At 41.6% G+C, this 25339-nt stretch overlaps 1 protein-coding gene across 2 annotated transcripts; it reads left to right on the forward strand.

The window, feature by feature from the left end:
• The first annotated feature begins 1153 nt into the window (after positions 1-1153).
• On the forward strand, positions 1154-24908 carry LOC131444331 (guanine nucleotide-binding protein G(q) subunit alpha-like). Of its 2 annotated transcripts, XM_058614542.1 has the most exons (8): positions 1154-2313; positions 13047-13231; positions 13536-13690; positions 15116-15244; positions 16092-16220; positions 17759-17888; positions 18010-18163; positions 18635-24908. In XM_058614542.1, the coding sequence occupies exons 1-8, from the start codon at positions 2178-2180 to the stop codon at positions 18823-18825; spliced, it is 1209 nt and encodes a 402-aa protein (XP_058470525.1). In that variant the 5' UTR covers positions 1154-2177; the 3' UTR covers positions 18826-24908. The 2 variants fall into 2 exon arrangements, with proteins under 2 accessions (XP_058470525.1, XP_058470524.1); XM_058614541.1 differs by lacking the exon at positions 15116-15244 and having other exon boundaries at positions 1163-2313.
• Positions 24909-25339: the final 431 nt, after the last annotated feature.

The raw sequence follows: 25339 nt of genomic DNA on the forward strand, positions 1-25339 counted from the left end.
CTTGTCGGCCAGGTCTCATGCTGTGAAGAGCTCACACTTAGAGCAGAGTGGGGTTAGATTGAGATGGAGTTGTCTGTCAGCATTAGGATTAAAGAGATCATGTAGGAGAGGCTGATAATTAAGGATTAAACATTAGTAGGACTTACCAGCCATCAGAATCATCAGGCAAAGACATCTTAAAAATGAGCAGAAAATCATTTGTGTTGGACAGAAAAAAAGATATCTTTTATTACATTGAGATTCCACACACAAACACCAAATATAATTTTCTCAGCTGTTACATGCAGTTGTACAATAAGGCCACAAGATGTCACTGCCATTACAGTACATAGCCACCACACCTCCCTATTCATTTTCCTGGTCACCTGCTGCTGTTAATTGAAGAAGTACTGCACAGTAACTGTGCAGTACTTGAAGTAGGTGTTTGACATGGATGGGACAATATCCATTAAAATCGCACATCATGATAAAAAGCACCCACAATACGTTGATTTTAGTCTGTGAGATACATTTAGTGGTATCTGCTGTCTTTATGGCAAGCCTTATCAACACAGTTAAAACTTCAAAATATACTATATGTATCACAGATGTCCAACATTCAATTATTCACAGTCAAAATGTATTTTTCAGGTACCCACAATGACATTCTCCCATTCTCCATTAATGCATATGGTGTAGCAAGCCATTTTGACATTTAATGGCTAAATTTGACTGACTTAACATTACAAGTGTCAACATCAGAGGTTTGAGTTCCCTTAATTAACAATATATGCTCCTTTTGAGTTATAACTTGACAAAAAGTATGCTATAGATCTATTATCAAGTTGGATATCTTCAAATTCATTTTGTAGATATATGAATTAGACATTTTAAGTTGGAGATATCTTGAACTATAATTCTGACCAATCAAAACTAAAATACATACATACATACATAACTACGGAAGAGGATTAGGGCCACATGTTAAAAAAAAAAAAATTGGAAGCAAAATTAAAAAAAATCTGAGAAAAAGTCAAAATTCTTCATAGCTAATTGTCATTGTGACAATATAATTACGACGGGTCGGACTTGTGTTGTTAATATGTGTAATGTTAATTGTCATAATTAGCCATTAACCATACTCGTCTGTCAATCAGCGCTTCGGTATCTCCTCCTCCTTACTTGGCGTCGTGTGTATGTGTGTGTTCGCTTCGTGTTCGTGCGCGTCCACGTTGTTCCGATCTTCCAGCTGCTTGCAGTCAACACATCTCTCGCTTGAAAAAAAGGCAGCCGGTGCGGGGCACGCATATCCTCCCTTCTTCTCTCTGGCTGTGGCGGCGGCGGCAGCAGCAGCCTTATATATTTGTCCCGTCAAAATGAGTCGGGATGTGATGGAGTGCTGTCCTGTCATCGCTAGCTAGGCGGACAAATTCCTTCAACCAAGCCTGCTGCTGAGTCAATCACTGCGGGTTAGCACATTAGCTTTAGCCGAGGCGTTGCTTGACTGAGCGAGCTAACGGGGTAGCTAGCAGCGCAGCTCTTGTAGTTAACGTTTGCTCCTGTTCGTGAGCGGACGCATCGCTGCGGCGTGGTTAGCGCAATAACGGTTAATGTTAGCTTCTAAGCGAGGACTGCTACTTTTAATTTCTACCGCAAACTAGCTCGCTAGCGTTGGAGACGCAGGTTTGGATGTCGCGACACTGCAGTTTTCAACCACTTTTGGCGGATGGTAATGACAGAATTTGGAGCACAGTGACAGGAGGGCAGATAGAATTTAAACCCAAAAGTGCCGATATAGCGGGGGTTAATGAGATAATCCAAGTGCTATTATTATTTAGTTGCTAATCTGTGCTAGCTGCAGTAATTTTTAATATTAGCTGCAATAAGAGCAAAGCATCTTCGGGGAGGCCCCATCGTCTCCTGGTTCCTCTCGCCTTCCCGAAACGCTTGTGATTTGCAGAGAACACAACCGGGAGATAGTCACAGCCGTTCTAGGCTGGGGGGCAACTTGACAGCGAGGCCCCTAGCTTTTAGTCTCCCCTCCCCCCCACGCCCCGGTCCCGTCCATCCATCCATCCGTCCTGCCTTACAGACCGCCTCTTCCTCCTCGCTTGAGACATAAGCGAGGACCGAGGATTTTGGGATTGATCTGAGACCGTGAGCAAGTGGTTGGTCGGGTCCCGTCAAAACCAGAGGGGATGACTCTGGAGTCCATGATGGCTTGCTGCCTGAGCGAAGAGGCGAAGGAGTCGAAACGAATCAATGCAGAAATTGACAAACAACTCCGCCGAGACAAGCGAGACTCCAGGAGAGAGCTAAAATTACTTCTTCTCGGTACGTGGCATGCTTTCCCTCATGTGTCCTTCTTTTATTGTCACTGTCTTGTGTCGTTATATGCAAAACTAACCTCCTTGGGCCTTCTTGACAATGCTAGCAAGTATGCTGCTAGTATAGGTTGCTAGCTGAAATCCTGATAAGATTTCTGAAATGCGTGGCTTGTAGCGAGTTGAGTTTAAATTAATTAGCTAGCGTGTTCCTCAGCTTATGAGCAAGAATAGGCTTGTTAACAAATACTATCTCGTAATCTCTGTATGTGTGTGTACGTACGTGTGTGTACGTAAGTGTATGTGTTCGTACTCGTTTTTGGTACCTCCTAAGGACCCATTCTGGTGTAAACACTGACCTTGTGAGCACCAGTGGACCTCATTGACCTAATGGGGACCGAAGCCTGTTCCCAATGAGGCAGCAGATCCCCATCCCTGTGGCTGTGGTCAAAATTAGGATTTAGATGTAGACTGTGGTTAGTTAGAGGTAAGGGTTAAGGTTGTTGGCATGTGAATATGACCCTTTTGAATTTGAGAATGCTTAATATATAGATTTAATCTGAATTTATAATGTGAAAATGTAGGAAAGAGAATTTTATGGGCTGTATTCAGAGAAAACACAACAAATACCCAGTTTCAATGCAAAAAAAAGAGTCAGTGTAAGACATGTAAAGGCTTTTATAACTCTGGTCACACAGAGCTGCCTCCATAGCTGTCCTATTGAATGTATATCAATTATGTCCTTAGAAGAATAGCTGCATTAAACCTGTGTGTGTGTGTGTGTGTGTGTGTGTGTGTGTTGGCATTAGTGTGCAGACAACACCCCATTTGGCATTGAAATTAGTAAGATGTCACTGTTTATACACTGCTACATGCTAGTCAGTGGGCCAGTAGCCTGCCAGTGTCTATAACCAGTGTGCTTTATTAGCTGCTGGTGGTTAGCAGGCACGGATTGTCACTTGGTAGCAGAAGAGGCAGTAGCGTTGGGCTGGTTTATGCTGTTGCTCACCAGGTTGCATAACAACTGTACAGTTGGAGGTGCCCCATCTAGACCTTGCTTAGTGTTCATTCATTTTTTTTATTTATGTCTCTTATTATTAGTGTGCAACCAGTGTCACAAATCTATCCTTCTGGCGGACAAGGATACTGAGGTTTGCCCCCTCATCCTGGAATATAGCTGAGTAGGTTATCTATTTTTATAGCCAGTGTGTGGGCAGGTGGGAGCTGCTGTTGAACAAGTTGCACTGTATTGCATTGATTCATAGTTCTCTGGACACAAAAGAGGAACATTTGGTTGTGCTTTCCCGCAGGTACACTTGAACTGTTTTTTAAGGAAATACATTTTGTGCATATGCAGACTCAAATACTGTAGGTGAATGACTTGAACAGCCAGCCACCTCAAACAACATATTTCAAGGGTGAATGCATCATGGGAAATAAAAGAAAAAAAAAATCAGGTGTCCATTTTAGGACGATTAAAAATATCTAGGTTGCATCCTTGGTTTTGAAACGTTTGCTCTCATTTCTTGCCCATCAAAAGCAGCCCTGGTTATTTGACATGTGTGTCTCCTTTCATTTCCCTGCTGAATACCTTTGCTTGGAGAAGTAGGCCAGTTTAGAGTCATACTGTTGCTGGGATATGTTTTAATCCATGCTTTACATCGCTATTGCACTCTCTCCCACCTTGTGGCCAAGGTGAACATGTGTGGACACTGTTTGTTTTCATGTGACGGTTTTGGAACGTATGCTGCAGTCATTGCTCTTGCCAGTTGATCGTCTCTATCAGCATTGGCTATTGTGTTTGAGTTCTCTTGTTTCCATTTTTGGTTTTGACAGAATACATTAAAATTAACGATTATTTAAGTGTCAGCTTGAGAGGCTAAAAGCAAGAACTGCAGTTGGTCATGCTGTAAGTGCTCTATCCTGTGTGTGTTAAGTCTGACACTGGACGCCTGGATAAGGATGTGTAAGGCAGGATTAGTTCAGGTCTTAATAGGCTTGGTTAAACACATCCGCTGCTCAGACTTTGAGATGTCACTGACTCCTATTATCCACAGACACTGTTCTCAGGCCCATGGCTCTCCTTTCCTCACTGATGGATCAAATTACTTGTAGTTTCTTAGTATTTAACCACCATGCCCGATCAAGTTTACTTTACAGAATTGGGAAAGTGATACTTTGGTTATTTGGTCTGTGCATATTGAAAGCTGACCATTTAGAAATCTTTGTAGAATACTGAGTGGCTTATTCTGTCATCAGTGCACACTAAACTGCAAATGCAGGACACGTGCCAGAGATGCGTTGTGCATTTCAGCTGGGCTTTGCTGCAATCTACCTAACAGCTTCGTCTGGCCAAGTAGGCACATTTTTACTTGTACATAATATGCAACTGCAGACCCCGCTGTAGCTTTACTACTGAAATATTTTAGTGGGGATGCATGCAGTCCCACAAATTCTTTTTAAGGAATAATCCAACTCACGTCTGTTATGTGTCTGGTTTTATTTATTGAATGATTGATGTGGAGAAGACAAATCTCCAGTGAGGAGTTGCAACTTTTTTTCCCCTTACCATTGTAAATTGAATATCTTTTGGGGTTTGGACAAAAACAACACAAGACGCTTCAAATACAATCAATTAATTTTCTTAAAGCCCAAACAACTTCTGTGGTCTGCCTAGAAGTCCAAAATGAAAACGTGACCAGTTTACAGTGTTTTAAAACAGCAGAGAACTGTAAACCCTCACATTTGTGAAGTGAGAACGAGAGAATGGTTGGCCTTTTTTTTGTTTGTTTTTTTTAATATCCAAAACGTTGCCAATAGTTAACAATAGTTGGGTATATTTACAGCACAAGATTGATATAATAGCTGGAATTTTTCTTGTAACATTCCCCAAACAAAGTTTTTCCCTCCCTCTGTCTGTTCGTCTTCCTGGCAGTTTACTGTACAGCCAGGGTACAATGCCATAACAGTCCTGTCTCAACTAAACAGTTAAGAAGTTATGCCAGACAAAGGAATGAGGTTTTCTGGCTAAGAATACTATGGACGTTAGGGTTAGTTTTGTAGGTAAAAGCTATTACACCTACAAACTTAGCCACTTGGTCAGAAAATTACAGCTTTGCCAGGGCTGCAACACTGCCCACAGTCTGACTGCCTGTCACTAAGAGCCATATCAGGCCATACCAGCAGCTTCCTGCTCCACAGACCAGCGGTTTGCCTCTACTTGGTCAAAACATAGTGGGCCAGGAGCTGTAGCCTTTGTTGCATAGGGTAAAATGAGATGGAAGTGCACAACTTTAAGATTTCTCAAAGTGCTGATTGAGGTGAACAACAGAATGCGGTAAATAAAAATATCCTGTTTTTATTTAAAAAAAAAATCAGGGTCCATCAGGGTAAAATTTGGCTCATCTATGTTTCATCCAAGACATGGGCTTATTCCGCCATCTTTTCTAAAATCCTCATAGGTTGACTTGTTCTTGATGACCCCCCCCCCTCTTGGTTCCAGGTTAATAAATCCTTCAGAGGAACAATCTGAATGAAGCAAGAAGAAGGTCAGGGGTTAGGATCCGATGTTTATTGCTGACCTTCCTTCTCTTGTGAAGCCGTCTTATTTTGATCATATATGGCAATAGGGATTTTCTTGCTCTACTCCTCAGTGGTTGTGGATGTGATTCTGTGTCGAAAGTATGGTGTTTTTAATGCCAATGGATGTGGAACTATGTGGATGATGGTCAGTTCTGATTTGATTCAAGTTATTTTGTTCAGTCAACTGCACAGAAATGACAACGATTAACAAAGGGTGCAGTACAGGAAGAGGCAGAACGTCCATTGTACTTATTTGAAGCCTCCACCTACACAATAAGTCTCCCTAAACTTTACAGCAGATAATATGGCTACACTATATGACTATATTGACAAAAACATTTTGTTACAATAGTATAGGACTACAATAATACATAAAATAAAATAGCAATGTGATTGTTTTTAAGGCATGTTTTGAAACCCTTCATAGAGGAACAATGTTCAACTTTAGAGGTCATTTAATTTCTTCTGTAGTGACAGTAACATACTGTTTTGCATACTCGTGTCACAGCAGATGGTGAAATATTTATAATTTTGGTGGGGTAGTAGACTATTCTGTCATTAGTCATATTGGGGATCTTGGTGTGTTTGCCCATTAATATATTTTAAAGCCAATATTGGCTGACACTAATATCAGGCCGATAATATTAAGCATCCGTATTTAGGCACCTCAAATGTTAACAAGAATTTTCTTCTGCACATGAGACACTTATGGCAGCCCATGACCAAGAGAAAAGGAATTGGGCTTGTAACTGGAAGGTTACTGGTTCAATCCTGAGACGGACCCAGGGCTGGTGTGCCCATGAGCAAGGCACATACTTGAAAAAACCTACACGAGTAGGAGAAGAAGTATTTCCCTAAACTGTATTATATTATGAAAATGTGTGATTTTATTAGAAAATGCTGTGAAACTACAGTGGGTGGTCTAATCCACTATTAGGATGGATTGTATTCGTGTATGGTAAGGAATGTGGCCACAAATGTTCCCAAACCATGTCTGTAGTGCGATCTGCATGTGATTGGATCACTTAGGACGTATGTTAACACCAGGGCTAAAAGGGGTATAGTTTAGAAATGTTTTTCATGCCCTCAATTAAATCTGATCATGCTGAACATACACCGCTCTGCTTCCACAGTCTGTCTCATTTATATCCACTAAAATGTATCTGTGCTGATAGAAAGAAACTATTTTGGTTTCGAAAATAGTTTGTGTATACAATGGGAGGGATGAGCCTACTGCCTCCAGCACTTCCGGTTGTGCATTACAATTATCGGACGTAGTTTACCAGAGGCGTTGTTTTAATTAAACAGGTTGACGATGCGTCAACAACAAAATCCCGCCTTTAACAAATTTTGATAATCTATGCCGTAGATTCATTGTGGCAGCCCTAATACAACTAAAGCACGCAGTGTATATATATATATATATATATATATCTATCTCCAGCTAGTCCATATTTCTACTTTTCTGCAGTAAATGCTCAGACAGCCTTGCTCACACTCATTGTCTCCCTCCCATGGCGTGGTGTATCATACACCACTGATATTGCTCACTAGTTCACACTTGAATGCACACACACACACACACACATTTTTAAATGGGGTCATGGCTGGTTCTCTGGAGATATGGGGGTGAATGAGGCTACATGGTGACTGTCCCACATACTGTTGCTACCCTCGGGTCCCCAGACAGGACGGGGACGTTTGCCTTTGCTCACTGCCTGTTTCCTCAGCCATCTCTGCTGACAGGGTGGCATGTTCATTCCTGTTTACTCCCACCAGCTGCTGTGTACAGTAAAGCCCACACTTCTCTCTGATCACACCATCTCAGCTGCTGCCACCTCTGTCACTTTTGACTTTATTTATGATTTGGAGGGGTTCTGAATTGTAGTGCGACTGTGAAAACCTAATGTTGGTCAGTATTTTCTGTGGACCAAGAGTAATTAATTGCCTGTTATGTGAACCCCTAATGCAAGTGTTGTGGCCTCCAAAATACAGTCAACATCTAGGGTTTGGTTGTTTACTAATGGCCCTTTCCCATTATACAATTCTAGCACTACTTGGCTCTACTCGACTCTACCCAGTTTGGGTATCGGGCTCGTTGTTTTCCATTACTTCATAGTACCTCCTCAATGTGGGTGTGGTCGCCATAGTACGACTGCAACGCGAAGCCGTTTTATACACAACACAAACAATGGAGGACATTGAGGCGAAGGTGTACTTGCTGCTCAGCCTGTGTACGGACCACTGTGTATTTTTGCGAACAGCAAATGCTCGCTGTAACGCTGTTGCTTTTTAAAAAAAATGGTGGGTTTGATTCTTGTGTCCGACGCTTGTCCGTGCTTGACTCGTGGCCGGCAGACTGTTGATGTCACATTTTTAGTTTGTTCTCAGCTCGCTATCCCAAAAAAAACGAGTCGAGTTGAGCAGAGTAGTGCTAGAATTGTGTAGTTGAAAAGGGCCACTAGGGTCCGTGCAAATGAGTGTTTTGGGTGCCCTAAAATGCTGTTTTTTGATGATGATGTCATAGCCCCACCTCTCCAAACTTAGCCAGCTTCATGCGCATGCTCCACATCCTCTTCTCTACTTTTGTGGAAGTGTTACAGCATCACATACAGGCCTTGCACATAATACCACAGCGTTTTAGTGTTGTTTTGAGGGTTGGTTTTTTTGAAACAATGCTGTGTTTACGGAAATATTTTGTAAGAATGAATAAGATTGTATTGGTAAAATTATTTTCCCATGTGGATGAAGCCTTAGAAACAGATGAGCACATGCAGTGTGTATTGCAGACTAAACCATTGCTGCTACTCTTTTATGAGGGTTTTTATTTATTTATTTTTGTGCTCACCCACACCCACTCAACCACAGCAGCACTTAGCTCACGCTCACTAGTGAACAGACAAAGCTGTCCTGAGTTGGTCAAATGAATGTGTGTGAATTATGTGCCGCACATGCCGTAGCATGTATGTTCAATTTACAGCTCTGTAACCCACGCACAAGCAGCACTCAGCAGATGCAGAGGCATCAGCACAAAAGCAAGCAGCGTTGTGCCCAGAACTCGAAAACAAAAGCAGTACCTGTTGAAAAGCTGCAACAAAAATGAGAGAGGAGGAGTCCTCCTTACTTTTCTCTTGACGACTGTGTGTATGTTTGCAGTCTGAATGGCGGGTAATTTCAGGAAAAAGAGGGGAAGAAATGGGCCATCACAGTGGAGGTAATATCCATGCCTTGAGGTTGACCACAGGATCTGTGTGTGTCCACAGTTGGTTAGGCAGCTGGTGAGTGTGTTGTGTAGCTTCGGGCTGTCTTGGCTCGATCCCTTTTTATGTCTAAAAAAGGCCCGTTTCCAAGAGGAATTTAGTGAAAGATTGAGACTCACACTTTATTGCGATTATACTTGTGACTGTCTGACTCTTGCTATCTTTCTAGGTCAAGCCAAAAAACCTATACGAACATGCAAAATGTATACTCCCTGCTGAGATTGGATTGTCGTGCCCTGCCTGAGAGGATAGTTCATAAACCCTGATAAGCCAACAGCATTCAAATCCTTGCACCATTATCTTTATGTGTATTTGCATGCAGGTTTACCATGATGCTTAAAATCCTCTTCTTCTGTTCATAGAAAGCTTTGACTGACATTGCAGGAGAAGCCAGGTTTAGCAAGGATGATCCAGCGGCCTGGCTTGCCGTGCCTGGATATGAAGCGTGATGGGAGACTTGTAGGATATGAGCAGACAGCTTTAACAAAGCAGGCTCCGTACACAAACAAACACACGCCCTTAAAAAATGTTAACTTAAAGGTTCATTTTAAAGGTGTGTTGGAAGGACAAAATGTCATCCTCGTTAAGATACAGGAACAAGTACACACACATGCAGACAAGGCAAGATAACGATAATGATGGTGTAGCAACAAAACTGCTGCACAGAGGCAACAGTGTGTCAGGTGTTGTATGTCATGAACTGACATCAGTTCCCGTAAAGGTTTATGAAAACCAGCCTGGCAACAAGTTGAAGTGTTTGGCGACTTTACATGACAGATAGCTGTTATTATTTACATGTTGGTTTTACTCTGGCTTTTTATAACTCAGCTTGGCAGAGCAAATATAATTTTAGTGCTCATTTTCACCTGGTTACTTGTGATTGAGACTTGGAGACTAGCCGCAGCAGCTTTACAAAGGACTAGTATTGGGGCATAATCTGAGCTTTCTTTTCAGTTTCTCTCTCACACCGGTAGCTACCTAGAACAAAAAGCTTCATCAAACCTAAGTAGTGTACGAGCTATTAAAAGGTGGCCTCCTTTTTCTAGGTCATTACTAAAAAAGAATGGATGGAGCGTAGTTATGAATATCCAAAATTCTTGACAGAGTGGGATGAGAATGGAGGGGCATAAATCTAGCCAAAGGGAATTGAGAAGGGGAGGAAGGGAGGAGGGGATGAGCGTGTATTTGTCAGGGGGAGCTGGTGAGGGCATGGAAATGGTTGTGGCTGACGCTGGTACAATCTGTGGAGGAGAAAAGGGAAGACAGAGGCTCATAGTGTGTTGTCTGGTGAAAGAGGGACACGACAGTTAAGAGAACATAGTGGAGGGAGATCTTGTGACCGGGGTCACGAGAAATAAATCAGACATAAAGTTGATCCTCTTGCTCTTTTGCTGAAGCAGTCTGCGCTAGCAGGATGTTGGCCACCACAGCTCAGTAGGATAACACAATCTGTGTATCTGTACTTGACTCCTTTTGTTGGCAAGACAATTTCTTTTTTCTTTTTTTTTTTTTTTTATGACTACCCTTTAAGCACCAGAATCACAACGCATTGATATACCCAGGAGAAACTATACAGATGTTTCACTCTGATTGAATCCTAATCTAACATCTTCCCCTTTTTAAGTGAAGGGAGAGAATTGGGCTTGTTTCCTCCTCCTATGGACACAGTGCTGAAACACAAGATTTTTAATTCTTGGATTAAGGTATTGCTTCCAGCATCAGCTGAGAAGCTGCTAGCTCTGCCAGCTGTTTTGTCTGAGCCTGGTGTTAGGAACCCCCTGGTATTGACCTCAGATCCCCCTCACAGTCTCTGTGGAGCCAAGGCCCTTCTTCTTTGTGGTACACCAAATGATGAAGAGCACAGTGCAAGCCTGAGGGGCTCATAGTTATATTTACTGTCTGCTACAGGAGAGAGTAGAGAGAAGGGGTGGAGGGGAGTTTTTTTTTTTTTTTTTTTTTTTAAAGAGATGGGAGAAGAAGAGAGGGAGAAAAAAAAACTCAGGAACTAAAGGAGAGGGAGACAGAGGATGGGGTTGCCATGGTAACAGAAATATGGCTGCTCTTCAAAAACCTTGAATGTAGGTGGTGGTGAGATGAGTGTATGTGAGTTTTTCTTTCTTCCTCATCGTTCCCTTTCAGTTTTGCAGATATATCATGGATGTGTGTTCCCTTTTGATTTCACGGAGTGGTTGAGATGCCATCGACATCTTTTTTTTTTTATTTTTTTTATTATTTTTTTTATTCCTTTCTATTTTCCTTTTTTTCGGTTGCCCTGAGGGGGGGCGTTTCTGGGCATGTAGAGCACAGTGGACTAGTGTGAAATGTGGGTTAGGCCAACAGACCCCCAAGCAAGTATGGGAAAAAAAAAATGGCAATCACTTGTAGATCTTTAAAAGTTTTTTTTTTTTTTTACACCAAGTCATGAATGTTCATGAACATAATAATAATAATAATAATAATAATAATAATAATAATAATAATCTGAAGGTAAACAATAGGTTCCTTGCACTTTGTGACAGGAGCCGTTTCAGCCCCTGGCACATAATAATTAATTTGAATTCACATATTTCTTAAAGGCTCATTTGTCTCATGTATAACCCTGGAAACCTGACACAATTTGGAATATTCCACTGATCATACTGTACATACATACATACATACATACATACATACATACATACATACATACATACATGCATACATGCATGCATGCATACATACATACATGCATGCATGCATATAAAAGGTCAGGCCAGGGGTCATTGTCAAAAGGCAGCATTCCTTCAGTGATCCAACTTTCTCTTCTCCTTTCCTGATCACTGAAGGAATGCTGCCTTTTGACAACGACCCTTGGCCTGACCTTTTAGCATAGGCCGTTCCGTGATAATCTAGGGCAAGTTCTCTAAATTGTTCTTATTAGATTAGCGAGTATCTTCCCACCCACTCGTCTCTGCTCTTCTTCCTGGAAATATTTTTGATTCTCTCGGTTTCCAAACTGTGTGATAACATCCTGACGTTGCACAAAGGAGCTTTGACAAATCAGCGGTCATAACCTGTTTAGGTAATTAGCCTTGAATCCTAGCAGAGATATTTATTAATCAGTGAAACCTACTTATATGGACATCTGACATTAATCAAGTTTTGTGTGAAGCAGTAGCCAATTACTTTGGTTTCATATTCAACAGTTGGTGCAGATTTGTTTTATTGATTAATAGAAATTAATAAATACAAATTAATCATTATATATATGAATAAAGCGTGTTCTACCATCTCTAGATCAGTATCTGCTGCCGGTCAAATTATTAATTCAACACTGCTATCAGTCCAGCATTTGTATTGATACCCACAAGCATTTTAGAGATGCAATGAATGCACTCTAGTGCAAGATTTTGCAATAAATCCTTTTGCAAGAGGTTTACTGTACTTAACACCTGATAATTCTGTGTATATACACACAGGCCAAGGAAGGTACATAAAATTTGTAAATAACACAATGTCAAATAAGTAGAAGTGTGTGGCTACATTTGTTTGGCAAATGGAACGCTTCTACAGTATGTCTGTCACGATGCTCTGTGACCTATGTATTCAGTCGGCTTTCACTGTGTTTGGTCTAACTGGCTTTGAAAGGATTTAATACCCTGTAAATCCAAGCTTTTTAGCCCATTTATGTTGTAATTGGTCCACTTAGGCTAAAAAGGCTACTGGGTGCATTGTAACTAATTGAATCTAGAGATCATGTGCAGATTTGTTTTCCCCAGCAGGTACAGTCTAAGTGGACCGATGTTTTCTTTGATTGATGACGGCTTCGTTATTGTCTCTGATTGACTCCTTAGAAACCTTAGAAAGTGAATCCAGGCTGGCCAGTGACTTGGTCCCTGACTGTTTTCTATGTTGTGTTCAGGTACGGGGGAAAGTGGCAAGAGCACCTTCATCAAGCAAATGAGGATCATCCATGGAGCAGGATATTCAGACGAAGATAAGAGAGGTTTCATCCGACTTGTTTACCAAAACATCTTCACCTCCATGCAGGCTATGATCCGAGCCACTGAGACCCTCAAGATCCCATATAAATATGAACAGAATAGGGTAAGGACAGACCCACAGGAATCATAAATAACTGTCCTTATACATTGTATTGTGTTTATCTGCCTGCCCAGGTGTAATTTTTGGAACATTTGTGCAGAGATGTGCATTTAATACATAAAAATAGCTGGAAATGAAGAATTTACTGACCGTGTGGGCATGTGTTATCTTTGGAATATGTAATATAAGATCTAAATGATCTTTATCTGGTTATTCTAGGAAACACTAATGTGTCTTTGTAAATCTGCTTGCATTTTTATTTGATTGTGTTCTTGTCTTGTTTTTCTGTGTGCGTGCGTCTTTCTAGTCTAATGCCATGCTTGTGAAGGACGTGGACATTGAGAAGATCTCTAATTTTGACCAGTCCTACGTTGTAGCTATCAAGACCCTTTGGGCCGACCCGGGGATCCTAGAGGCCTACGACCGCCGCAGAGAATACCAGCTGTCTGACTCCACTAAATAGTACGTCTGTGCATGCGTGTGTGTCTGTGTGTGTCAGACAATGGTTATGATGTCTGTCTAGAATTTTAGAATGGTAATTGTGTTGTATGAGTGAGTGTGACAATATGCAAATATGCCCATGTCATTCTGTGTGTTTTGGTCTGTTGTTGGTTCGGACACATTTTTAGTAGGTTTGTTATTCTCAACCTTTAGCTTTTTGCAGAGTTTTACATTGTTGTTTGTGTGCAGGATTTGAAGAAAGTTGTCGGAGCAATTTGACATGTGTTAGGCTGGTGGTGCATACATATAATTACCTTGTGGGTATTGCAATGTACGCTTGGCACGGCAGCACATTAAATTTTTGTCAACCGCACAAGGTCTTTACTTGCAGCATTCTAAATGTACTGGCTTTTCTTCCCGCAAGTGAACAATCTTATCAGAAGAATATACACAAACCACCATTCCACTGTGGTTGTGTGTGTTCAGTGAAAATACATGATAAAAGTTGAATGTGTCATTTAGGTTTCTTACATGCGAGGAACGCGTTGCTGCGATCGCAGCTGTAATTTAATGTGATTATAAACTAGGGATGCTTTTATGACGACCAGGTTTTTGTCTTCATCAGGACTACTAGTCCTGTCAAGTTTTTATGCTAGAAAAGGTCCCTAAAGAGGTAATACAAGTGTACCCACACACACACAGAAATTGATCATCTCTTGCCCCCACTGAGAGTGCTCGGTTCCTCTTGCTAAAATAACGGAGGAAGCTAGAATTTCACACAATCATTCATGGGATGAATACATCCTGTAGCACTCGGACCTAGACTCAAAGCAAAGCTACAACATGTGATCAGGAGAATAAGGAAATACAATAAACATTCTTTGATTAATGTATCTTTTAATATACTCAAAAATAGACACTATAACTGACTTAATTGTCTATAATTGTCATCAATCTAATAATTGAATATTCGTGCCCCTCCATATGATAATCTGCATACTTCCGTCTACAGGCAGAGAATACACACTCTGCTCTAATAATGTCTCCATCAATGTTAAACGTCAGCACTCTCCAGTCGTTTGTTTACTTTATTAAAAATACCACTTTAATTTTTTTAGTATGAGGCGTCTCAAATGTTCACAATAGGACGACAAAACCACAGAAAGTCAAAGACAATTTGCCAAAATTTGTGTTTCCAACATAGTGGCAGCCAAATTTGTCAGCTCTTTGTTCCGTGGTTGTGAGTTTGCCAGAATTAACACAGTGTGATGATTTATGAAAGGAGGGACTAAACTCACTTTCTAGTGCCCCCTGGTTGTGAAATCCATGTACTGCAGTGTTTCAAGTCTGCAATAAGATGGTGAATCTTTTTCCCCCTGCATGATCATGAGTGTGTTTATAAAAAAAAAAAAATAATACTGATAATATGTTTATGTATATCTCTAGTTACCTTAGCAATATAGATCGTGTGACTGCGGAGGGATATGTTCCCACCCAGCAGGATGTGCTGAGGGTCCGTGTTCCCACAACGGGTATAATAGAATACCCTTTTGACCTGGAGAACGTCATTTTCAGGTACCCCAAAGGACTACAGCATCACCATGGCGACTGGACAGAAACCACTGATAACCTGTCAGGATGTTCACACGTTGATTAAGAGGTGGTTAGTTGTAGGAGGAAAAAAAAAAATCAACAAATGAGCTGTCAGCTCAACAAATGAGCAAGTCAGCTCAGTAAAAAATAAAAAAATTACAAATGCTTCTTAAGTAACCAGTGTCGAGTACCCCATTTGTGTCAGGGGTGTAAAATCTTGTATAGATCAGATGAGCCTGAGGGTTAACCTGATTAGAGATCATTGATTTTTGTCCATAGTTGGGCTGAGGTTCTGACTCGGTAGAACTAAAGCTGGAGATTCTGCTCTAAACTGTGTGGGATCGGACATTGATGTCAAAGATTCCCCAGGAAGTTGACATAAAGTTTGGTAGATGATTGGCACAATTTAAACTAAATGATAATGTTTCCTGTGGTCTTTGAGATCAAACTTGTCCAAATTCTCATACTTGAAGTCACTTCTGATATTGTCATTGATCCTACTTCATTTTCTGCGACAGTATACACATGCCTTGACTTAATTTAACATTTCTAATTGGGAAAAAAGGTCCAAATGTGCTGAACCTTAAAAGTCCTATATTGGTTTGTGGAGGCAGAAAGTGTTGATAGACCAGGGACACTAACTAACACCCCTTTGTCTCTGAGATGTGGCCTTTTCTCCAAAGCTTCTTCAACAGGACTGATCCGCACTTCCTGGAATGGCAGGGGCGTTGCTGTAATTGCCTGTCACGCTTTATATAACTGTTTTCCCTTCTCTTTCCCCCCCTCTCTTTATCTCTCTGTCTTTCGTTCTCCAATGGCCTGCCTTTAGTTATCTTTCCGATCTGGATCGTATTGCTGATCCCAGCTATCTTCCCACGCAGCAAGACGTGCTCAGGGTGCGCATCCCCACCACAGGAATCATAGAGTACCCCTTCGACTTGCAGAGCATCATTTTCAGGTAGAACAATGCCAATGAGTCCCCTTCATGTTGTGCCGTGACGTAATCAAGTCATGCGATGTGTTTTTACCCAAACTCGTGTATGTGTCCTCCCCGCTCACTGACCCTAACCCTTACCTGTTACTTCTGATTTTCACGTTTTACTGGAGTGTCTCTTTAGAAATCCGTAGCATTTTAGTCTCCTCACAGCCCTACGTTTTCTCTCACCTCCTGCCAACAACTGAAAGCATACCACACATAATGCAAACCCCAGATGAACATGAAGTCCTACATTCTGGTGCCCGGCCTGTAAATGGGTCACCTCCCCTCCTCCTCCTCTCCTTCTCTTCTTTGTGGCTGGCAAAAGAAACGAGGTCGTCCTCTCTGGTGTAGGACTGTTATTTTGGGCAGCAGGTCCTGCAGGGCCTATATTGGCCCCAGGTCTCTGTGGACCACAATGGACTGGGCCACCACCAGAGGGCACAATTGTGCAGCTCTGTAAAAGACTGCTCTGCACCTGGTCTGGAGACTCGCACCTGTGCATCCCATGCATAAGCACGGGCACTTAGATAAATTGTACGAGTGCCATTTATGTATCGGGTTTATGGGGTAAAGGTCCTGGATTTGTTGGATTTCATTGAGTCAGTTTTGACACACGATAGCTTTTAATGAAACTGGGACTATGAACTCCCCGGTGAGTGAAGGCTGACTTTGTCAAGGAGAAACGTCACGAGGATTCACACATTCTATCAGCGTCGCTCTTCATGAACGGCCTCAGCGAAATCAAACTTTTCCGCTTCAAGTGTTTTGGCTTAGCCAGTTGTTAGTTGTCATATCTTGTTAACACTGCACACCTTGAGTGTTAGGTAATACAGGAGACATCCCTCTAACATTAAAAGGATCCCCCCCCATCAGAGTTTCCCCCTGTATCTTAACCATTTCTCTCTGCCTTTGCCCTTTTTTTGGGCCCCCCACCCCTCATCCCCATTCATCACCTCCAAGTGCATTTCAGAGCTTGGCAATTGGTGCTTTATCACACATGCACACTGTAAGTGGCAGAGGAACATATTCAGTAAAGACACAAAAGCCTTATAATCCTTCACATTTCAGTATCGCATAAACGGCACTACAGGCACATCTAATATCTAATAATAATCATATTGTCTAACCCCTTAAATGCCACTCAGTTCTTCCATTTTATGGATATAAATAAAATAAAAATGAATCTGAGATTGGGGACTTTTAAATGATATGAAAATATATAGATAATCTGCCAGATTTCTATGTTTCATTTTGGGTAGTTTCTGGTTTTGCAGGAGGTTTTTACCGCTGTGCAGAAAATGTTGAATTGACCTTAAAAATTTCATAAACTGAGTGGCTTTCCTTTAAAACTGATCTAGACATGTCCTTAGGTTTTGAAGCTTTAACCTTCGCAGCGGCATGCATGAAGCACTTAAAGCGTAATTCAAAAATGTTGTCCCTTATTTGTCTTTTGTCAGTTTTTCTTGTCTAATGTTGAGCACGCCGCTTTGCTTCTTCGTTTCTTTGCTGTCCTCCAGGATGGTGGACGTGGGCGGTCAGAGGTCGGAGAGAAGAAAGTGGATCCACTGTTTTGAGAACGTCACCTCCATCATGTTCCTCGTGGCACTGAGCGAGTACGACCAAGTCCTGGTGGAGTCCGACAACGAGGTGGGTAAACGGGGGGGACGGTGGACGCTCGCCATCTGTGTCTTCACTGACGTGCACACAGAGCAGATCTAACGGGACATATCGAAACATTTAAACTGTTCTTTCACTCCACTCTCTCCAGAACCGCATGGAGGAGAGTAAAGCTCTGTTCAGGACTATCATTACCTACCCGTGGTTTCAGAACTCCTCCGTCATCCTCTTCCTCAATAAGAAGGACCTGCTGGAGGAGAAGATCTCCTACTCGCACTTGGTGGATTATTTTCCTGAGTTTGATGGTGAGATCCTTTTGTTTTTTTTTTTACAGATAATAAGAATGTTTTTCACTTGTCACTTTGTTTACTTCCTTAGTGTCCATGAATATTAGCTTTAAAACTCGCCTTACCACACCTCACTACCAATCCTCTGTCTCTGAGACAAGCCGCGAATTTGATTTGATTTAGCGAGTGAAGTCAGAAAACTGAGAAAACTCTAAGCTCACTATTCCCTCTTCAGATTCAATCAATAAAAATCCCAATGATATTCAGTTTATAATAAAATGTGAACGCAACTTGCCAGAGATGCTCAGGTCACTGAGTGTTTGCACACGTGTGCATTAAAGGTTTTTGCTGATGCAAAAGAAACGGAAGAGTAAAAGTACTAATAGCACTCTGCATGTCTCTCTCACTTCTAGAATTTGAATTTGCCATATGAAGCAATAGAACTTCACCACACACATTTACGCGTGCTTTTTGCTCTCTGAATTCCAGGTCCCCAGAGAGATGCGCAGGCAGCCCGCGAGTTCATCCTCAAGATGTTTGTGGACTTAAACCCCGACAGCGACAAGATCATCTACTCTCACTTCACCTGTGCCACGGACACTGAGAACATCCGCTTTGTGTTTGCAGCTGTCAAAGACACCATCCTACAGCTCAACCTCAAAGAGTACAACCTGGTGTGAGAGCTCCTGTACCACACGCATCTCCTCCTTCCCCATTGCACAAATGCACACACCCCCCTCCCCCCCGTTTGGAAGTGTGCGCTCAGCTCCACTTGTGTTACACACTACACCATGCCTGCACACACAAACACATACATGTATACACCCCAACAGAGCCCTTCCTTCCCCCCTTCCCCCAAGTTCCATACATTCACATAATCCTCCTACCTGCAAATGCCACCCATGCTCTTTCACCAAAGCTCGCCCTCTTCTTCTTCACTTGGCAGCTTGTTGTGTCAGAATCCTTTTTCTCCTTGCGAAGCTGCTCCGTGTGTCAGATTTGGCCGCGGCTGCTGGCTCTGGCACACAAACCTTTACATGGGCTGTACAGTGACTGAAGGGGACTTGGGTCTTTGTGCGTCTGTGTGTCTGTGTGTGTATTTGGGCATCGACTTGAAGGAGCTATGTTTTGGTGAATAGCGGCATCGAACCCCTTTGGCCCCGCGGAGTCGACCCCTCACGGGTGTGAGATCAGATCCTCCGTCGTCTCCTTTTATGAGCTCGTGCTGGTGCGGAGGGGACGTGCACACCGTATCTCCTGTAAACACCCAGGGACCTTTGGCTGCATGCTAAAGATGAAGATACTTCAGAGCGACTCGGGAGAGGATGTGAGGTTGCACGCACGACACAAGGGGGGGGATGGGGCTGAGGATTCTGTCTCCACCTCGTGTCTATGAATGTACCCCACCAGTATGAGCATTGCAATTGCAAAAAAAAAATATATATATATTATTTAGTCAATGCATATATAAACACACTTAAGGAAAAAAAGCACGAGGGGGCAAGACACGGCTAATAAAAAAAAAAAAATCTCATTTCGGAGGTTTTTACGATGTTTTTAACATTAGAAATGTGTTGCCAAGTCCATTAAACTAATAGCGACTAAAAGGAGAGGTGATAGAAAATTGTGAGAAAATCTTAAAATATACATCTTAAAAAGAAACGACCACAAATTGACTTGACGTAAGGATCATTTTAAGATTTCTGTGTTTTCATGTTTAGGTTAATCACATGGCTTCCCTCCTCCGAATGTTATCTGTATGGATTCACGGGGGCAATCTTCCATGTGACCCTCGCATCCGCACTGATGACAAATCCACGCGCTCATTTCAGAAACACTAGTGGAAAGAGGACTCTTGCTTTCAACGCAGGCTCCTCTCTGATTGGTGGAAGTGCGTTGTAGACGGGAGTGTGATGTCATCATTGTACATTGTAGCCCACAGAGCACAGTCTGCCGCTCGGGGCTGCAAGCAGCTTAAGCCCAATTCACACTACAAGATTTTCAGCCCCGCTAGTTTGCTCGCCGACGAGTTTTAGCCAGTCGCGGCAAGAATCGGCTCGTGAGCCTCAGTCGTCAGGTCTGAAATAATCAAAGACACAACCCTCATAAAACCACCGGTCCCCTCCCATCACACTCCAGAATGCTGAAAATTTGACCAGAGCTGGAACTGGAGCAGATGGGGATCAGGCAGTGGTTTATCAGAGAGAATAAGTAAAAAAAAAGCCACTCACTCAATCACTATTTTTTTTTTGGTCATCACTTAGTCACTTATTGAACATTTTTTGACAATACTACAGCCATAAAATCAAAAAAAAATCCAGGTAGGCCTAAATATCGTCGATGGTTAGTTGACATGTTCTATTTAAGAAGAGCTGAAACTATGTTAAGTGGAAAGTAGAAGCTTATTTTCCCCGTAGACTTCCATTCAAACGGAGTTCTTTGTGCAGCCAGCGAGTCACCTCTCGTTGGTCTAACTGCTACTCCTGTTTGTTCTACTTTCTGGGCTGTAATATCCAAACCAGAAGACTGTGTTCATTTTTTTATATACAGCCTATGAGGTGCTCATCTGACCCACTGAAGCAACTCCCGGTCATAACACGGCCTTTGGAGGCTTTGTACCTAAGGCACCGAACAAAAGATTTGAGTATGTGGCTTTTTTTGTTTTGGCCAAGCACCATACGATAAATAAAGCCTGGTTTCCAACGTCGTTGCACGCATGTGTTTTTGTGACGAGACCTCAGTCGGCGACGCGTGACTCGTGACACTTTAAGGACCAAACGACGAGTAACCGCTCGATGCGTAGGCGATCCTCCCAACTCTGAAAGTCGTGTAGTGTGTACTTGGCTTGATTTGAGTAACATCTCTGGTGACATCACACCTGTGTCACCCAGCCGTCCAATCAGACACACTTCCTGATGGTGACATCATCAGCCATTATATCAGAGTGTGTTTCTGTTCATTTCTTTTTTCTTTTAACTGTATAGTCACTTTGTTTATAAAAAACATTTGCTTGCTGTGGAGTGGTGAGAGAGGAAGTGGGTGGGGCTACTAACCTTTCACAGAAAACACACTCTGACGTCGGCTAATGTTTGTGTATATTTGTTTGTAAATACATATATACAAAAACACTCCTGTACAAAATGCTCTGTGGTACCACCATCTTTGGCAAGAAAAAAGACAAACGGAAAAAAAATATCCTATAAACTTCTTTCTTTAGCACAGTTTTTTTCCTATGGATTTATGGTAGTATTGATACTGTGATTATTGATTTTCGTTCACTTAATAGGACATCGCAGAGCAGAGTGGTGCTGAGGAAACGCTGGGCAGAGACAAGAGGTTCCTCCTAACCCGCCTCACAACTCGACACTACTGCAACAGCTCTGCCTCCACAGTCGTAATAACTAGGGCTGGTAGAAAAAAAAAAAAAAAAATCTTCACAGTATGGTGACAAAATGATTTTAAGAGTAATTAAAGACATTTTTTTTTATTTATCTAATTTATGGACCAGGTTTGAAGGTGTTGTTAATTTGACTGCTTTTTGATTCTGTCATGTTGAAGTGCTCCTTTTGTCTCACGGTGGAGCCTAACTTGAGTCTGAACTGCTGTAAAAAAAAAAAACAAACAAACAAAAAAAACAACAAAAACAAACAAACAAAAAAAAACTCGAATGTCTGGTATAGTAAGGACTTTATCTCTGCTTTCTATTTCTTATCGAGACATTTCCAGTTGTACTTGCCATCACTTCTCCATCCATTTATATTAACGCCGTTCGCTTTCTTTAGAAGCCCTCACGTTTTGTTTTATGTTTTTAGAAAAATGACGCGACAAAAGGCAAGAAAATCATATTTCCTCTGTTTATAGATGCAGCGCTGTAATGCATATCTAGGAAAATGTACAGTACGAACGTAGGTGGACTATTTTTTATCAGTGATTGAAGACCTTTGCGGTCCATGCTTGCTATTTGTAATTTAACACACACACACAAAAAAATCTGTTGTCTGTTTTTTGCAATGTTAATTTCCAGTTTTTTGAGGCTTGCTTTGATAGTGCCAGTGAAGTGCAGATACTTTTTTTTTTTATTTGGGTCTTTGACCTTTTCTACAGGTGACTTATCTTTCATCCTCATTAAGGGCTATCACAGTGCGTCAGGCGTCAGGCAGTGGGGAGTGGACTACGGGGGCCGCGGTGAACCCAGTCATCCACTTCTTCATTCATTGAGATTACCCACACACACACACACACACACAGTATGTGCTCTAAGACATTTCAGCGCAGTGTTAACTCAAACACTAAGTGTGTTTTTGAGAGTTTACCAACACTTAGCATGTATTTCTTTATATATCTGACCCTTCTGTGATTTAGGTGGTACCTGTTGCACCTTTTAGAAACACAAATGACGTGAGACACTACTACCAGGACGAGTATTGCAGCCCCCCCCCCCAAGAAAAAGTATTTCAGTTGTACCTCATAGCCAAGAAATCTTAATGGCCATTCTGGTGTGTTCTGTACATTTGAACCCATTTACTGCAAATGTAACACTACTTTTTACCCATTTTTTTTGTTTATACATTGATTTACAATGTGTGTAAGCATGTTCTGTTTGTTTATCTCGACTCCGACATCCTGAAATCTAGAAAAAAACGCAACCATCACAGTTCTGTGCAAAAGTCCACCATTGGATTTGTTGTTTTAGCACTACGTTAATGACCGTACAATATAATTATCACTTAAAAAAGAAAAACAAGGTGTTTAGTGTGACCTACCCTTCTACTTGAACAGTGGTACGACCCTGGCTCCGTTAAACCTGCAGTGCAACCCTAATTTGACTTTACTGGGCAAATACCTGCTTATTTCGAGACATTCTTGAGCGTCACATCCACATGTATGAGTTCAACTCATTGACAGCTTGTTAGTCAAGAACAACTTTCAGCCACATCATTCCAACCCAAATGCCAGTGAAAAACAACAAAGCTGGTGCCGCCCCTGGGACTTTGGCACAGTACTGTACATGTAGTGTAGGGATTTTTACAAATGCACCAAGTACTTGTCTTCAGAACGGAGGCACAGAAAAGAAATCTCAAATGTACTCATTCCTTGCAGTGACACGATATCCGTGATCTCTCTAACTTCAAAAAGCTGCTTTATTCAGTGTGGCACCGCGTCTGAGTCATAATTAGAGAACACTACCACGTATACTGACGAAAATGTTGATTGTTTATTAGTGCTATTGTTGACCTGGTCACCTTCCGGATCAGATGGAACTAATCTGGAGGATTTGTTTGGTGTAGCTTACATGCCAGAGTAACTTTGACTGAACTCTTAACTGCATCCCGCCCCCGAAACTTGAAGAAAATGTAACCACTCTCTTGTCACCCGTCGATTATTCCTCGCAGTCTCGTCTGACCAAAAGCTGTAGGAAAGATAAAGCAAATCGTCCTTATAAAACACTCGAATAGTCACGTTAGTTGTGGTCCTGAACTGCCATTATTTGTCTGCTGTAAAAATGACACTAACCGTGTCCAGAGTAAGCGGACCGCAAACCTTTTAGACTGGATGCCAGTATTTCAACGGAATGATTCAAACCAGTATGACTACGCAAGTATTTATCAAGGGGTTGTGTTAAAGATTTACTATGTGTGTTAAGTGCAGCTTACGAACCGATGGTGTATTTTGAAATTTGACACTACAACTCTGGCACATGATGATGATGATGATGATGATGATGAAGGGCTGACTGGCTTTTTCAGTATGTTTTTTTTGTCTCTCTCTTTGCCATACATGAGCTGGAAAGAGTTGGAAGGGACACCTAAGTCTCCCTTGAGTCCCGTCTTGAGCGTCGACCAATGAAAAGACCGGACGTTTACGATTCTCTTTTATTTATTGCCTTGGAAAAAAAACATGACAGATGAAGTCTGCTTTGGTTTCAAACTTGTACTTTGTGACCTTTCAGTGATGAAATCAAATGTATTCAAACAACTAAGCTTGTGCATAGCCATTTTTGTGTTGTTTTTCTTTTCTTTTTTTTTCATGTATAAGACATTACCAGAACACTATTATTTAGGACCACGTGATTTATTTTTCCCTCACTCCAATGAAACCTGAAGGTCAGTTGTGTAGTGGTGTGTAAAATACTGTTTGCCCCCCCCCCCCCCCCCTCATTTTCTATGTAAACCTAATGTAAATGATGTATTATACTGAGTGTGCCAACCCCACTCTTATCTGGAGCCAGGCTCTCTTTTAAGTGCCAACACGTGGTCGTCATCAGAAGGACCAACCGCTCGAGATGGTCCCCACTTTTAAAATAAAATAAAAAACCCATACAGACCAGAGAGTAGAAGGATAGATGATTAAGTACACAAATACTTTATTCTGTATTTAAGATTGAAGAGTTAAAAGATAATCTGCAGTTTGTTTGTTTTTTCTTTCTAATTTTTTTTTTTTTTTTAAAGAAACTAAGTATAATTGCATGTGCTGTTCATTTCATGTTGGAAGTGAGGGCTCGGATGTTTTCATTGAAGCAGAGCCCTTGATAAAGGCGAGGGGGGTTCAATCAGTTGGTTAATATCGATTATTGATTTACATAACTTGCCATATTTTTTTTCTTTTTTTTTTTTTAACGTGTTTCATGTCTTTGTTTCAACCACTGTTGCCTGATCCTCATTCAAACATGAACATGACTTATGATCATTATCGCCTTCTAAGAGAGAAACATAATGAAAAAGGTATCTGTTTTAAATTTAAATAAATTTGTTCCTATACTTGCCGATGGTGTGGGTTCTGTGATTTCTGAGTTTGGTTAAAGTATGAGATTTTAGAGTTTCCACTGGCTCGACTTGCCTCGGCACAGCACGATTATTTTGCTTTTCCATTAGCGATAGTACCTGGTACTTTTTTGAGTACTTGCTCTGGCAAGGTTCCAAGCGAGCTGAGGCGATACTATGCGTGACAACGCCAGACTGCTGGCCACTGATTGGTCAGAGTGCCATCACAGGAAGAGACATCCGACACAAGAATCAAGCCAAACGATGCCGAACTGTAGATCAGGGGGTTAATCTCCAACAATTACCTGTATTTCAGTCCAGTGACTGTGCTAGATGGAGTCTGTTCTCCAGTCATGAGGGAAGTACTGAACAAATATTTTGAATTGACTGATTCTAATGATTCAATTACACTGAAAACAACTGCTTTACATGT

This window comes from Solea solea, chromosome 18 (genome assembly GCF_958295425.1).
Source record: "Solea solea chromosome 18, fSolSol10.1, whole genome shotgun sequence".
Lineage (NCBI taxonomy): Eukaryota > Metazoa > Chordata > Actinopteri > Pleuronectiformes > Soleidae > Solea > Solea solea.